Here is a 15163-nt window from a genome sequence, read left to right on the forward strand (position 1 = left end):
AACCTAGCAGGTTTGAGAAAAACTGGAGGACAGGCTGCTAACGAAGCTCTTGCTCAATTTGCCAAATCCCTTGCAGAGAAAAGGATGATGCTCAGCCAAGACCAAATTACAATCAGATTTAGCCCCTAGCTGTTGGCTAAAGAGGTAAAGGATTGTCTCATATCTAAAATTCAAATCCTCTTTAGTGCAAATAATTTTAGGACCATCAAACTGAAGAATTCTCTCTTTGAATTACTTGGACGTGTACTTGCAAGAAATTTCTTACCGAAGGCCTATGCACCTCTGTGATCAGTTGAGAAATTAATCCTAAACATCCGGTGCCAAAAAAAAAAAAAAATACAATCAGATGATCTGCTACAACTCCTTACAATTACCCTTGTATCGTTAAGATCAATAGAGTTTGAAGGCCAAAATACTCAATTAGTCTTTCAGAAATAAGCCACTTGCTGCTCTCGGTACCTAAAAGGACCAGGATATTCTCTAGGAGCCGATCTTTGCAAGAGACATGTGAAAGGATACGAAACATACTCACATAACCAACTTGAGATAGATAACAATATCATACGTACTCGCTAGCTTCCATAATGTGAGGCAAAAATTGCAAAAACCAGCACATGGGGACAGCTCATTAATAGAGACACGATAACAACAAGGCTTGTCTAGGAATCTCAATCACACTTTTAGAAAGGACAAATAAATTGGAAAACTTAATGTAGGTAGACAATCTATAAGTAGTCACTTAATAAATGAGCTTCAAATCAGGGTCAATCAAAAAGTCTCGCTTTTGTGCAAAATGCAAATGGAGTCTTACCAGCCAAACAAAACCAGAGACCTAGTGGAAAGCTGTGGCAGCACATTGGAAGCTAAGACAGTTGAACTGATGAAGACCAGGGAAGAAGTGAAAACAGCTAAAGAAAGAACTACACAATCATGGCTAGACTCCAGGCCCTTCATTGATGAGCTCGAAAGGCTAAAATCCAGCCTTGCGAGTGCTCAAAACCAATCTATAATGTCTAATACCATCATCTCCAAGCTTGAATCACAACTTCGGAGCACCATCACAAGCATCAAATCCAAGAAGGAAGAAGAGCGCAACGCAAAGAAGATGATAATTGAAACAAGCCAGACTTTGAACCACATACGTGAAAAGACGAAACTCTCAAGCAGGATATAGATGATGAACAGCAAGCAAAATTAACAGTCAAACAAGTACTGCGTCTAAGGAAGCAAACTCTTCAGACATTGCAACTCATGCTTTGAGCTGTACAGTTAGAATCAGAAGCTTTTGGAGCATCTGCAGCTGAAGCAGTTCACCTCATTAACTGTTCAGAAAAGGACAACACCATTATCCAACTCAGTCATGAACACTACCATGCTTTAACAAGAAGAGCTGAAGAAGAAACAAGAAGAGCTGAAGAAGAAACATCACTTGCAGATCAGCGTGCTTCAGTGTCCACGCAACAGAAGCTTGTTGCCCAGGCAAGCCAAAATTTAGCTTTGACAAGACTAAAAGATTCAAACCCTGATAGCAAATTGGGAGCTGGATTCACAAAACAGGAGGCAGAAAAACAAAATCCAAGTAAGAAATTGGGAGGCTCGGTCGATGACAGACGGAACGCTTTCATCAAAGCTCAAGCCAAGCCACATGCTCCCTCCAATCATGGAAAGCCACCACAACAGTTCAGAAGATCAAAAAGTAATAACAATAAAAGGCCACTTAAGAAGAAAGCTTCAATTTTACAAAAAATAAGAATTTTTATTTCAAGAAAAATAACAAGATTGTTTCGATGATCAGATGAGTACTGTATATAGAGTTCCAGCTGGCAATAAAGTGCCATAAGCCTAGTTTGACATAATCAAAATTGGTTCAAGCTAGAGTTTCTCATTTGTCTCCAGAAAAGATCTGTCAGCCAATTCATGCCCACCAACAAAGCCTGAAATAGGATAAACCTTATCAAGAGATGAGAGAAGAGAATAAGTGCAAATAAATTCTCTCTCTTGTTTATTATCTGTAAACTAACTTCATATTATACGAAACAATTTCTACCAGGAAGGTTTGCTGTTATGAGAAATGGCTAAATCTCATTATTCCAGGCATCAAAACCATTTCTGAGCTACATTTTATTGTCTAGGGAGAGAGAGAAAGGGAGCCCTAATATCATTCCCTTACTGCTCCATATTGCCCTTATAATGAAACTATAATCATAGAACAAGAGGCCAAAAATCTGTACCTGATGAAGTCAATTTGTGTCTGAAAACAAAAAGCCTGAACTAGCCAACCATATAACCTAACAAATGCCCATAAAATAGAAATTAGTATTTCCGGAGAGGAGGCAGATTTGTACTTAAAAAATGATTGGAACGTTGCTTGCAAAATTAGAAAAAAGGGAAAGAAAATCTCACCAAATTGTGTTCAGCATACTAGAAGAATGCCAGAACTCTACTGAAACATTTTAGAGTAGGCCTTTTTCTCCTGATCATGTCTATCAGCAATCTGGAACCATAAGGAAATTTTAGAACCATGTAAAAAAAATAAAAGACAACATCAGGAAAAGAAGTCATATCAAAACATATAAAATGGGAGCTTCATCAACCTTCTTCCTTGCAGCAGCAAGCTCTTTCTTTATGCTTCCTGCACAAAGGAAAACATGATATACAGTCAAGACTACCATTTCTAACAATATTCTTTCTTTTAATAAGCACTTCTAATGATATTCAATGATTCAAATAGTTAAAGTAAAAGGGACTGAGTTAACAGACTTCCAATGTTCATGTGGAATGCAACTTGTTTAGTGAAACGGTCATTTTCACTTAAACTTAAACTTTTAAAACACAAAAATCTGCTCGTTTTCAGGATCTGATTGTGATGGGCACCAGAATGACATAAGAATTCTATGAAACAGACTCCCCCAACTTTCCAAAAAAATTAGCAAACTCATGTGAACACAAGAGAAGGAGAAGGGGAAGGGGGCATCATTGCGGGAAGAATTTATCACATTAAAGACATTATTATCAACCATTAAAGTTACTAACCATCATTTGGCTCCAATTCTAATGCCTTCCTGAAGCATTCAACTGCAGAGTCTATGTCATTTAACGCCATATGTGCCTGGCATTAGTGAGACCACCATACACATATTAAATCACTTCACAAATTAACAAAATCAAGCAACCTATTTATAATTCGTCAACCATTTAAGTTCTTTAATGGAAGGAGTTTCATTGAATTATGATATACTATGACTACAAAAAAGAATTCAAAACTTCAATAATTTCCATCAAGAAAAAAATATTCGTGTAATCCCTACCAGCCTATCAAACTTTGGCCCTTAAAGCTCAAGCTTAAACCCATGTCAAACATAACAATAGGTATCATTCTAACCGACAGTTGACAAAAATCCAATTCCTTAATATCTTGAAACCAACATAATGATACAATGCCTGATCGTCGTCTTAACATCATTATGTAAATTTAGAGAAATTTAATCGACTTACTCTCCCAGTCCAGTTGTTGCTTTTCTTTCTGTTAACTCTACAATTTAGTCTCCATCAAATTGAAAATAGTAGAAATCCAGGAGATGAATGAGTTATCAATGGAAAATACCAACCTGGCCTTGGCGAAACAAAGCTTTCACATTATCTTCCCCATCTCGCATAGCAAAGTCCGTGTCCAACAATGCTCCTTTTAGATCTCCTAATTTCAATTTACAAGCCTAAATCAAGCATGTAAAAACCCTTATCAATTATCTATGAGAAAAAGGAGCCTTAGTAATGTAATGATATTGCTAAACAATAACAATAAATATTAATCTATGAGAAAAACTGATACAATGAGGTATCACCCCCACTTGAGTCTTTGCGTGGTGCATGTGATTAGGCAAGACAATAGATCTAAATGCTACAGCATCTAGAAGAACTGTAGACAGTCAACATATTAGCACCTTCACAGGATAGAAAGAGCAGGAACTAATCATCACCCCAAGCTCTAAAGACGAAGATGGAAAATTGTGGTTGTTATAATTGTGAATCCATTGGCAATCAAAAGGAAAATCTTTTGACCAAATTAACGCAAGATGAAAAAGTAAAATGGCAATCTTGATCTCTAAAAGGAATAAACTTTAACAGTAAATGAATAATATGAAAATGTACATTAAAGTCTAGCTATTTATTTAAGTCAGGCGATAGTATCAATTTATCAAATCAAATTTGAAATTTCATTAGAGCCTGAAACTGAACAAAAGGGTGAAAATCAACAAAGACCGTCTACAGATCCCCTAAAAAAATATGAGAAGTTCGGTAAGCAGAATAGTTGATGAAGATCAATAGATCTCTCAAAAACCGGCCAGTTAACTTCTCTGAGACATTTGATATGGCTACAGCCGCTTTGGCATTTCAAGATCAGCAGTACTGACTGAAATCTTCACCCTTCCCTTGGTACATGTAGCGCCCCCCCCCCCCCCCCAAAAAAAAAAAAAAGAAAAAAAAAAACCCAAACAACCCACCACAAAAAACAACTAAAAAAAGAAAAAGAAAAAACAAACACAAGAAAATCAAAAAACCACAAATCCATTGTAGGCTGTGAAGTTATAGAGAGAGAGAGAGAGAGAGAGAGAGAGAGTTGGGGCTGGCATTAAGTTGCATATAACTTACAGAACTATTTGTAAATATCTGGGACTTTGTCTTCCGCAGGGATGCACTTTTCTCTGCACAGTTAGAAAAGCAAATTCATCAGTGGACTAGAGCAAGGATAGCTACTTCAATAATAATTATTAAAAGATGAGATTATGAGGAAGACTTGTGCAGCTCACCTTCATCAATGTCTTCCATTTCCCAGCATACATCCAAGTAGCGCAAAGCTTTACGATATTTTCTGAGAGCCATCTTATAGTCTTGCTTCTGTGTGGGAGAAGTCAGGGAATTTTAACGTTAACATCAGAATATATGCAAACAAAAATATGCACGCGCGCGCACACACACACACAAAAACATACAAACATTTAATTCTACATGTGGAGCAGAAAAAAATATTAAATCAACTACCTTGTACTGCTCATTTCCAAAACTTTTAATGTCATCTACAGACCTCATCCACCAAGAAATTTCATCTGGTTTGGCATCAAGGTCAGCTGGCCAGTCAGCATAAGCATCACCATCTTTAAAGAAGTTAGATATTCCATCATCTTTCCCCTCGGGAATCTCCCCACAATCCATAATTATTACTTCTTGAGTGGGATAATCACCCTTTCCAGTAGTAACATGCTCAATAGTCTTAACCACACCCATTCCTTTAATTACCTTCCCAAATACAACATGCTTGCCATCTAGATGAGAAGTGCGAGTTGTCGTGATGAAGAACTGGGATCCATTGGTGTTAGGTCCGGCGTTAGCCATTGATAGCATTCCTTTTCTTTCATGTTTGAGGTCAAGTTTCTCATCCTCAAATTTCAAGCCGTAGATAGATTCTCCTCCAGTGCCATCCCCAGCCGATATGTCTCCACCTTGTATCATAAAACCTTTGATGACACGATGAAAACGGACCCCCTGAAATGAAGATCATGCTATCATTTACAAAACGGCTAATAACTGAAGGAGTGTGCATTGCAAATAACCAAAGCAAGATGATTAGTGTCTTAAATCGTGTAGGTGGAGTGTAGTTGCATTCGTAGCTAAAATAATGAGAAACTGCATACTTTTCTTAAAAAGTCTTCAATTTATCTCATTACCATATCTTCATGTCAATAAAGACAGTACCATTGAAAAGGATCATGAATTGAAAATAAATTAAAACTCTTAGGTTTCTTTTATTACCACACACTTTCAAGTTAAAAAACACCACCATTGAAAAGGATCATAAAATGATAATAACGATTTGTAATAATAGCCATAGATACTTAGCAATAGGCATTCATAATCATCCCACAAGTCATTGTTCCTCAACTAGTAACCACATAAGCCAAAAATCTTTCTTCAAATGTCGCACATTTGAAAAGACAAAACGTGTAAGCAGAAATTGACCACACCAAAATGAGGCTGTCTCCTCAAAACTAAATAGAACAGTAATTATAAGTCCAAGAAATAAATCGAACTACGCCAATGCATGCGATTCTCCTCATATATATATATATATATATATATATATAGATACACACACACACACACACACACACACACACTCGTATGTTTAAAATTATTGAATGGGAAAATAAGAGAGAAGGAGAGAGAAAGTAAAAACCTTGTAGTGGAGGGGAACACCGGTGTTAGGGCCAATGCCCCTCTCGCCGGTACAGAGAGCCCTGAAATTCTCGGCGGTTTTGGGAACCACATCCTTGTAGAGTTCCACCACTACCCTCCCCTCTAGCTCTCCTCCTATGCTTATATCCAAGTAGCACCGAGGGTTGGGGTTCACCATACCTCTCTCTCTCTCGCTCGCTCGCTCACTTGCTAAAACCCTAATCCCGCTCCCTCTCCGCCTCCAGAAGTTTTAGCTCAAAGAACTATTGCTAAAAATACGTAGCGGTGCGCATCGCGGGCTTTTTGTTTTTTTTTTATTATTTCCTACGGTGTGGAAGAGGTGTACGTGTATCTCGACGATCGACGCCGTCGCATTGGATGGAGTAACTGCTAGCTCTAGAGCTTTGTTTGGTTTGAGTGACAGTTGACTCTGTTGGCTGCCGTTGAATTATTAACGATGCAAAATCTCCTCAAATTGAGAAATTACGTAAAGAACATTTATCCAAGTTGCTTGTGGCCATGTTGCTGTTGTACTGCAGTTGCTAACGTAGTGGCGAGTCTTGTGAAGCTTCCAATGAAACTACGTCAATGGTTCATTTATCAAATCACACAAAGATAAATGCTAATAATGCAACTACTTGTTCCATTTTTGTTGGGTTTTATTTTATATTTTATCATAGGAAGATTTTTCCATTGTTAAGAATTGGGCATTTCTGTTTGTAGATGTTTTTCTTTATATTACATATTTCTAAGATTGTTGCTAAATAGAGATACTCTTAAGAGTAAATGAAAGACCAGTAACTAATCTTTTATGGGCAACTTGTAGGCGGCCTAAAGAAAGGGAAAATAGTATCGAAGAGATAATTTCAATTCGTGTAACTTTGGTAATAAATTGTAGTCTTTAATTTCTAATAAAAATGTTAACGTCGTATTTTGTACGTTTAGACAAAGCTTTACTAGTTCAGACTAGGATTTTTACTTGCAAATACAAAGAAGAAAGTGAGCTCGAAGTTATCCGAAGAGCTTCCGATGCCTAAATTAGTCTTCTTGTGTGTATAGTCACTGCTTCAGTTTTTAGAGTTCAAAAAACCTTATTCGTATTTGGGTGAGGGGCTTTTATACTAAGTCCCTAGGGAACATTTTGTTTCTAATGTCAAGGTCCAGTCGTCTCACCCGTTTCCATCTTATCTTAAGCATTTAATGTGACATCGCGACTTGGGTTAAAGCCTTCAATGCAGCATGGCTTTTGACATGACGCTTTTAATGAGATGAGGAGTGGCTCCCAGGACGAGTTCCAGCAATGGGTAAACAATATGACCACTTCTAGTCCCCTCCATTGGAGAAATGAGGGTTGTCCTGATTTTTCGTTTATTCAACGTAAGTCATTAAAATTAGATATAAAAGGGAATGTCAGACTCAGCAGGTTTCATTTGTCTCCTATGGATGATTTCTCGTGTTCCATACCCTCTTCTTCCCATGCAACTTTTGAGGGCTTGGGCCCTTTGGATGAATCCGAGGCCTTAGGATAATGAGATCAAAACTAGACACCAAGTGTTGGGCTTGGGCCCAATTGTAATGAGGCCAAGTTGGAAGTACCCCTTCCAGATGGTATATCGATTCAATATAAATGGGGATCTGCTTGTATTAGTAATTTATTAACGAGTTATCTTTGGTACTAGATGGTTTCACAAAATTATTTCAATGAGATTGCGCTTGTAAATGAGGATTTTGGAGTTGAAGTAAGGGACAAACTTGCAGTGCGTGGTTGAAGCTCGGGTTTTACCATCTCCATTAATAATTTTGCATCTATGTTTCTTCGAGCTATTGTCAAATCTAACTTGTCACTTAATTTTTTGCAGCTTAAACATCATGATACTGAGGAGGGAAGTTCCCAAGATGGGGCAGTGGATTGATTGTTATATTGTATTCTTTTGCTGTGGATCGAAAATTGTTCCCTTTTTTTTTCAATAATCTTTATAAATTATTCAAGATCTTAATTTATAAATTAGATCACGATCCTCGGAGGGCCCCTGTTCATGGAGGAATGATCCGGTAAGGAGTTCGAATGTATAGTGTTTGCTTTAATGCTTATGAGAAGTGTTTATTTCTTTGTTCTCATATTCTAAAAGTAGAATCGATGTTTGATTATGCAAAAAATATATCAGTTTTGCACTATCTTATCTGATATTGTTTTATATTACTTGGTGCAGCAATGGTCATGTCAGTCAATGCCAAATGCCAAAATTCAATCAATTTCGGCTTTACGAACGCAATAAGAAAGGTATGATTATCTTGGTGAGTTGTGTCGTTTCAGAAAGGTTTAAAGTGGCCTCAAATGCCTAATGATATTTTGTTATCACTTTATGTAAATATAAAAATCTTCCTAATTGTAATGTGCTAAGTTGACTACACAACGTGCAAGCAACATTTTTTGAATAATGAGTTGATCTTCATCTCATCTAATCATTATAACTTTTTCAAACTTTCAAACAAAATATAATAAATAATTTAATTTTTTTAAATCTTAAAATAAAAATAATATTAAAAAAATATATTTTAATAATATTATATTCAATTTTCAACTCTCATCTCATCTCATCTCATTGTCCAAATCTCATTTATACGTTGTCTCTTAGTGCTCTTGTATTGCTTTTGGGGTCCCTTTTTTATGATATTTTGACATTTGTTGTTCCTTTGCTTTCGCAGGAGGCTTCCTTACTTACCATTTCAGCTAGTTTTCTTTGCTGCTGATTTTGGATTTTTCACATTTGCTCCCTGTAAAACTGGTGTTTTGTATTGTGATGTAAACAACAGTGTAATATATGGTATGTAGTGTATTGTTTGTTGATGTCTATTATTATTTATTTTGTTTTATAAAAAATTGAATGGTCAATAAAAAGTTTAAAAAATGCATATAAAAATATTCATTATATAAAAAATAATTAGTGCAAAGGCCTATAAAAAAAAAAAAAAACCTTTTAAAAAGTGAAAAAAGAGTTACAAGTAAAAAGGCAAATAAAAAATCCAATATATTTAAACCTAGATATCCAGTTATAAACTAGGTAATTCGGATATTTATCTGGGTACCCACCCGGATTTTGATTGGTTCTATCCGGATGGATATCTGCCTGCTTTTCAGAATCCGGATGTGGATCGAGTATTGCCACGTACGATTCATTTCTGGAACTACAACCCTAATTTATATTGCTTTAAAATCAGCACTTAAAATTTTATGTAAAAAATTAAAAATATTAATTCAATGACTAATTTTGTGATATGAGTTTAAACAACCCCAATAATAATGTTATTTATGTCTTCAGTCGCAAGCATGGTTATTTTTTGTTTCGAATATTTTCGTTTAAAAGAAAGATAAATACCCATTACATATCGGGTCATGGCAATGATAGTATTTATACAAATTTATTATAAAAATACTCCTTATTTTTTAGTTTTTTAACCCATGCACTTCCAAAATCCACACTTAAAAAATTATGTGGTACAAATATATAGATTATAAACGTGACAAGAGTATCACGTTGTCCATACTCTATTATCTAATAATCTTCCTGATATAAAATATAGAGAGATTAATTGTTAGAAAGGCTCCTGCAACGTTCAAATGCAATCATAGTCACGCATCATATATATATAAGAACAGTATAATTTTGCTTATATGTTTATGAGAAATATTTTTTGTAGTCGAGAAATGCAGTCGGCGTGCAGTCGTGGAGAAAAAAGTGAATTAATACGGGACCTATATGAAAAAAAAAAATTATTTTTATAACTTTTTTTAATTCATGTAGGTCTTCCTGAATATAAAATAATTTTTTTTATTCATTCCGTACAGCCGATTGTATTTAATGACTGTATCTAGCAAAGCCCGAATTAAATTCTCTGCAGTTTTATAGACATCGACACGTTAGCAAATCACGTAAATTTTTGTGTCGTGGGATTATTTTTTTATTTTCTTACATCGTTTTCGCAACAGGGTCAGCAGTTTTTTTTTTTAGACCAATAATAAATTTTCGCACTTGGTATAATCGAAGCAGAAAGAAGGCACGTGAAGTGGGTGAATGGGTGTATGATCACTTCTAGCTCTGCATTGTCACAAGAGTTCTAAATTAGAGACCTGCATTTCATTCTTACTACTTACATCCCAAGAACCCTTTTGAAGATCGTTTATTTCACATACACAGGTTTTTTAGTTCACCACTCTACAGTTTTTTCTAATCTCTCCACTCTGCCCTGTAAGCACACCTATGCTGGCCATCTTCACCATTGATGCTGCAAAATCCCTGTAGAAAAGATATGGGTACATGCTATAGTTAATGACCATTGAAGCGGTTTTATTGTCCCCCATAAGAGCTTGGTCTGACTGAAGTAGCCCAGAATTGTTCACGAGGTTTCTGTAATAGATATTATCAAATTTTTTCGAAGTGACTGGATCCAAGGGAGACAATTTGGTGTCAGAAGCAGCATCATCTTCTGGGCATGTGCTCTGCAAAGTTTGTAGGAGGGATGCATCCAGTGTTGGATCAGGTTTACCATTAGCAAATTTGAAGAGCCTTGACTTGAATGTAAAGCATTGAGCGAACCCAATAGTGTGCGCACCTGTATAAAGCATTTGATGAGTGACAGACTGGCAGTCTTTGAAGCTTATGTTGTATTGTAGCAGAATGGCAATATGAACTTTATGAAAAATTACATTTGCAAGCCCCTCCATATTAGAGTTTGATTTTGTAAGAGAATTTGATAAAAACTTCTTTTACAAATAAAAAGTCTGTCGTTTCAGTGGTGTGAAAATAGGTCCTCTACACTGGTTTGCATGTAAAAGGACTCGAAGTTTATATATGTAGTAGCATGGGAAGTTGTTTTGGCTGCAAGTACGAAGCAAACCTGATAGGACGACTACATCCTTTACATCAAGCCCCTTTGAAGTGAATTTTGCAGTGATGTTTTCTAAGGGCTCAAAGGGGCTTGGCAAGTTGTTAGCTTCACTCTCACTTGCTGTTGTGCCATCTCGGCGACCCAAGGGTACATCCCAATAGTATCCTCCAGCCTGAGAAAAACAGAAAACACATAACCGAAGATTGATATAGACCGGGAATATGAGAGACAGATTAAGATCATGTATGGACAATAGAGAATATGAATGGTATTTCGAGACAACTTCAACAAAGCACAGGAGTTGGTTCCTTACAAGAAAAACAGCATCTCTTGCTGCAAGAGTTAGCACATCAGCACAGGAAACAGTGGATGGGCAAGCTTTCTCCAAATTGGTCTTTATTGTGTCAATGACCTCGTAACCTCTAACTGAGTTCTTATTAGGGAACGCATTCTTCTCCCCTTTAGTTGTGCCAGTATCATCAAGCAAAACTGACGCGTCACATCCCTTCGGTACAAAACAATGATTAAACAATATTTGCAGTCAGTTTCTGAAGATCAAATGGAATTAAGACCGTTATTATCCTGCTAGCCCGTTCGACGTCTAACTAAATTCTTTTGATTAATAGTACTGTTTCCTCCCCTTTTTGGTAAAAAAACTTCTTATATTTGTCACTTCTACAATCATTTCTATTTATGCCTTCTTAATTATAACTATTTTACTGCATAGCAGTGAATATATGTTTGTTTGGTCCCTAGCACATTCAACAGAAACTCAACAACTAAACGTACGAGGTTAATAGATATACATTAACAAAACAATCGTGGAAGTGAAGCCGCAAGAGAGAGGCTGCCATCCTAGTATCATTTGCAATGGCTGACCATACACTGTATCGAACAATCTTTGGCAGGTTCGGACAAGTGGAGGCATAGAATTTGTAATCAAGTTGACAGGATACATGAGGACTTAGGAGCAAGAGGCCAAAGAAGGTTACAAAGAAAAGACTACGGGGGTTTTGATCCATGACTTGAACGTGCAGAGAGTATCTAAATGCTTGCTTATGATGTGTGCCAAGCAGTGGCAAGTACAAGCAATTTATACACAGGCAACCAATGCAGAACGCATATTAATTACCAATTAACTTCTGTGAAGAGTGGGAGGACCACTAAGGGTGTCACTGACTCACTCTCAGTTGAGTTTGGTATAAATCCACAGCCTTGTCAATGGGGGAAGAACTCAGCTCTCCCCACCTCATTGAAAATTAGGGCTATTCTAAGTGGCAGGATGATGTGTTACACTAGCAATACTGAAAAAGAATTCCATATAGGCTATCAACAACAAGAGAACACTCTCTTGTTGACTTAAGTCTCTCCATGTAAAGAAATACGTGCACTTGAAGGACATGTCGTTCCATCTTTGGCCTGGATACTTTCTTTATCTTTACTATTATTATTATTGTTGTTGTTGTTGTCAGTATTATTACTATTATTTTTGCCTGGAACTTTTAACTTTTAGATAAAACCATGGGTGGGGAAGTTGGAGCATACTGTAGTCAACAAATTGGACTTGGGAGACCGAAAGTGCTGTTTATATATCTTTTATGTTTAAGTAGTGGAGTCTACATATACAGTGTTAATGGGGATGGTGAAATAGACGCAGACAAAAACATCAGCTCATTGAAAACAAGAAATGGCTTGAGTTAACCATGAACCACTAATAGGACTGGAAGGTGGGATTAGGTAGCCAAGTTGGGGGATCCAGACTTTCCTCGCCACAATTATAGGAAAGAAATCGAATCCTGAATGTTTTAACACGACGATGTTATTATCCGCCAATCCAGATTGAAACTCGTAAGAAAGATTCTTCCATCTGCGGGAGAAGTGCACATAATGGCTGTTGGAGGCAGTCTATTTAGCCAGCCTGATTCATTCAAGCCATTGAGTAAACAGAATTATTATTATTATTTTTAATCAATCACAGCTTCGGTTTTCTGTATTCAATTCCAGATCCACTCATTGTACTCCATGTTAATTTTCTGGACACAGCATGCAATCTCTAATGCTTTGGTTAACTAGATAGAGCACATCAGTATGCTTGAGTTACCATCCAACCTTTGGGAGTGAGTGACAAAAAATGCCACTAAATGACTGCAACTGCTGAGCACTATCCTGGTCACCATGCCTGTATGGCTGTATGCATCTTTCATTTGAGTTTTTGGTCAAAGAACCTAGTTTCGTAAACCTATTTCAGCAGCAACAAGAAATAATGGATTCTTTATTATTATTATTATTATTATTATTATTATTATTATTATTATTATTATTATTATTATTATTATTATTATTATCAAGCTTGCATTAAAAATAAAAAAGGAAGATACAAGAGTTGAGGGTGGTGTTAGAGTATTAGCTGGCATAACAACCACCAAAAGATCAGGAGAGGATTTCAAAGCTACTGCAAACAATTCTACAACAACTACAAGCCTGCAGAATCACTAATCTAGCTAGTTTAAATTTCAAATTTCAAAACTTGTAATCTCCATTTTATTCTCCTTCAGTTGCTTAGTTAGTTTTATGTAGATCTATGTAAATCTCTATAAATACTAGTGAATACAAAGTAAACGGCATCAAGCCATTCTCTTCAAAAATACTCTGTTTTATATTCTTACATGGTATCAGCCACAAAATAGGCAAACGCCTGATCCTTTCCAACAGCTTCCGCACAAACATCTTCCTCATCCTCTCCATTTCTACTATGGCTTCCTCTGATTCCATAAATTTTTCCTCTCACCAAATTCAATCCATTTCACAACCCGTCAGTCACAAACTTGAAGGACACAATTACCTGACATGGAGTGTTCAATTTCAAGTTTTTCTTCGAAGTCATGATCTGAATGGTTTGATTGATGGTTATGAAGAAGCACCATCCAAGCTTCTTTCAGCTGACTCTCCTAATCCAGCTTACGCAATTTGGTTCAAGAAAGACAATTGTGTTTTAAGCTGGCTACTAGCCTCTCTTTCTGAGAAGCTAGTATCTATTGTCTTTAGTCTGAAAACCTCCAAACAAGTTTGGGATTCTCTTCATACTAGACTTTCAGCTACCTCAAGGTCCCGTATTGCTCTTCTTAAGAGACAGCTTCAAACTATCGTTCAAGGCAATCGGTCATGCTCTACATTCCTTGAAGATGCTAAGCAATTGGCTGATCATCTTGCTGTTGCAGGCCAACATGTGGATGATCAGGACTTCATCACCTTTTTAATTGGTGGTCTTCGTGCCACCTTTACTCTCTTTATTACATCTTACAATTTTGCTTGCAGGGCTAAAGAATTATCTCTTGATGATTTTCAATCTGAACTTTTAAGTTTTGAGACATTAGTTGAAACACCTACTCCGATGCAAAATCAGAATTTTGCATTTGCTACCAAGACTTCTAATTACCCAAAAAGGAAGCCTGTAGGTACTGCTCCAAAATTTCACAACGTTGCTACATCCTCACAGCCTCGTAGCCCTCCAAGATTTCACTCCAACAATGATCGTGCAGCTCCACATGCAAGACCACAATGTCAGATTTGTGAAAAGCATGGTCACATTGCTTTGGATTGTTTCCAGCCCTTTAATTTTTCCTTCCAAGGCAGGAGGCCATCTTCTGAATTGGCAGCAATGGCTGCTGAAGCTAACAACACTTTTGAGCAACAGACTTGGTATGCGGATAGTGGGGCTAATGCTCACATTACTGCCAATGCAGCACATTTAACACCTCTTCAGCCCTATGATGGTCTTGAAACTGTCCAAGTAGGCAATGGTTCAGGTTTGGTAATCCAAAACACTGGCTTTTCCTCTATAAATACATCTCATCATTCCTTTCCGTTGAATAAAGTCTTTCATTGTCCTCAAGCTACAACCAATCTTTTATCTATTAACCAGTTTTGCCTTGATAATGACTGTTATTTCATTCTTACTGGACTTGATTTCTGTGTTAAGGAGAACAAGACTGGGCGACTGCTGCTCCACGGGCTGGTTGAGGATGGACTCTATCCAATCAAAGGG

At 36.8% G+C, this 15163-nt stretch overlaps 2 protein-coding genes, 1 long non-coding RNA gene and 1 other non-coding gene across 10 annotated transcripts; 1 reads left to right on the plus strand and 3 right to left on the minus strand.

The window, feature by feature from the left end:
- Positions 1–646: 646 nt before the first annotated feature.
- LOC122306114 (peptidyl-prolyl cis-trans isomerase CYP40-like) lies at positions 647–6653 on the minus strand. Of its 5 annotated transcripts, XM_043118541.1 has the most exons (12): positions 6233–6653; positions 5041–5541; positions 4809–4896; positions 4651–4703; positions 3609–3713; positions 3034–3109; positions 2577–2632; positions 2404–2494; positions 2232–2288; positions 1804–1934; positions 1430–1540; positions 647–1322 (listed from the first exon to the last, which is right to left on the minus strand). In XM_043118541.1, the coding sequence occupies exons 1-8, from the start codon at positions 6407–6409 to the stop codon at positions 2441–2443; spliced, it is 1110 nt and encodes a 369-aa protein (XP_042974475.1). In that variant the 5' UTR covers positions 6410–6653; the 3' UTR covers positions 647–1322; positions 1430–1540; positions 1804–1934; positions 2232–2288; positions 2404–2440. The 5 variants fall into 5 exon arrangements, with proteins under 5 accessions (XP_042974475.1, XP_042974462.1, XP_042974470.1 ...); XM_043118528.1 differs by having other exon boundaries at positions 647–1540; XM_043118536.1 differs by having other exon boundaries at positions 647–1652.
- LOC122293936 lies at positions 4281–4382 on the minus strand. The gene has a single exon (XR_006237403.1). It is a non-coding gene; the product is annotated as a small nucleolar RNA snoR109 (small nucleolar RNA).
- Positions 6654–7689: 1036 nt separating the features above from the next.
- Positions 7690–9079, plus strand: LOC122306153. Of its 3 annotated transcripts, none has more exons than XR_006241462.1 (4): positions 7690–7988; positions 8091–8283; positions 8442–8512; positions 8938–9079. It is a non-coding gene; the product is annotated as an uncharacterized LOC122306153 (long non-coding RNA). The 3 variants fall into 3 exon arrangements; XR_006241461.1 differs by having other exon boundaries at positions 7693–7970; XR_006241460.1 differs by having other exon boundaries at positions 7880–8283.
- A 1254-nt stretch (positions 9080–10333) lies between these two features.
- LOC122306139 (peroxidase 10-like) lies at positions 10334–12330 on the minus strand. The gene is made up of 4 exons (XM_043118562.1): positions 11925–12330; positions 11432–11623; positions 11128–11290; positions 10334–10842 (listed from the first exon to the last, which is right to left on the minus strand). The coding sequence occupies exons 1-4, from the start codon at positions 12138–12140 to the stop codon at positions 10433–10435; spliced, it is 981 nt and encodes a 326-aa protein (XP_042974496.1). The 5' UTR covers positions 12141–12330; the 3' UTR covers positions 10334–10432.
- Between the last annotated feature and the right edge of the window lie 2833 nt (positions 12331–15163).

The sequence above is a fragment of the Carya illinoinensis genome, chromosome 1, assembly GCF_018687715.1.
Source record: "Carya illinoinensis cultivar Pawnee chromosome 1, C.illinoinensisPawnee_v1, whole genome shotgun sequence".
NCBI classification, from domain to species: Eukaryota; Viridiplantae; Streptophyta; class Magnoliopsida; order Fagales; family Juglandaceae; genus Carya; species Carya illinoinensis.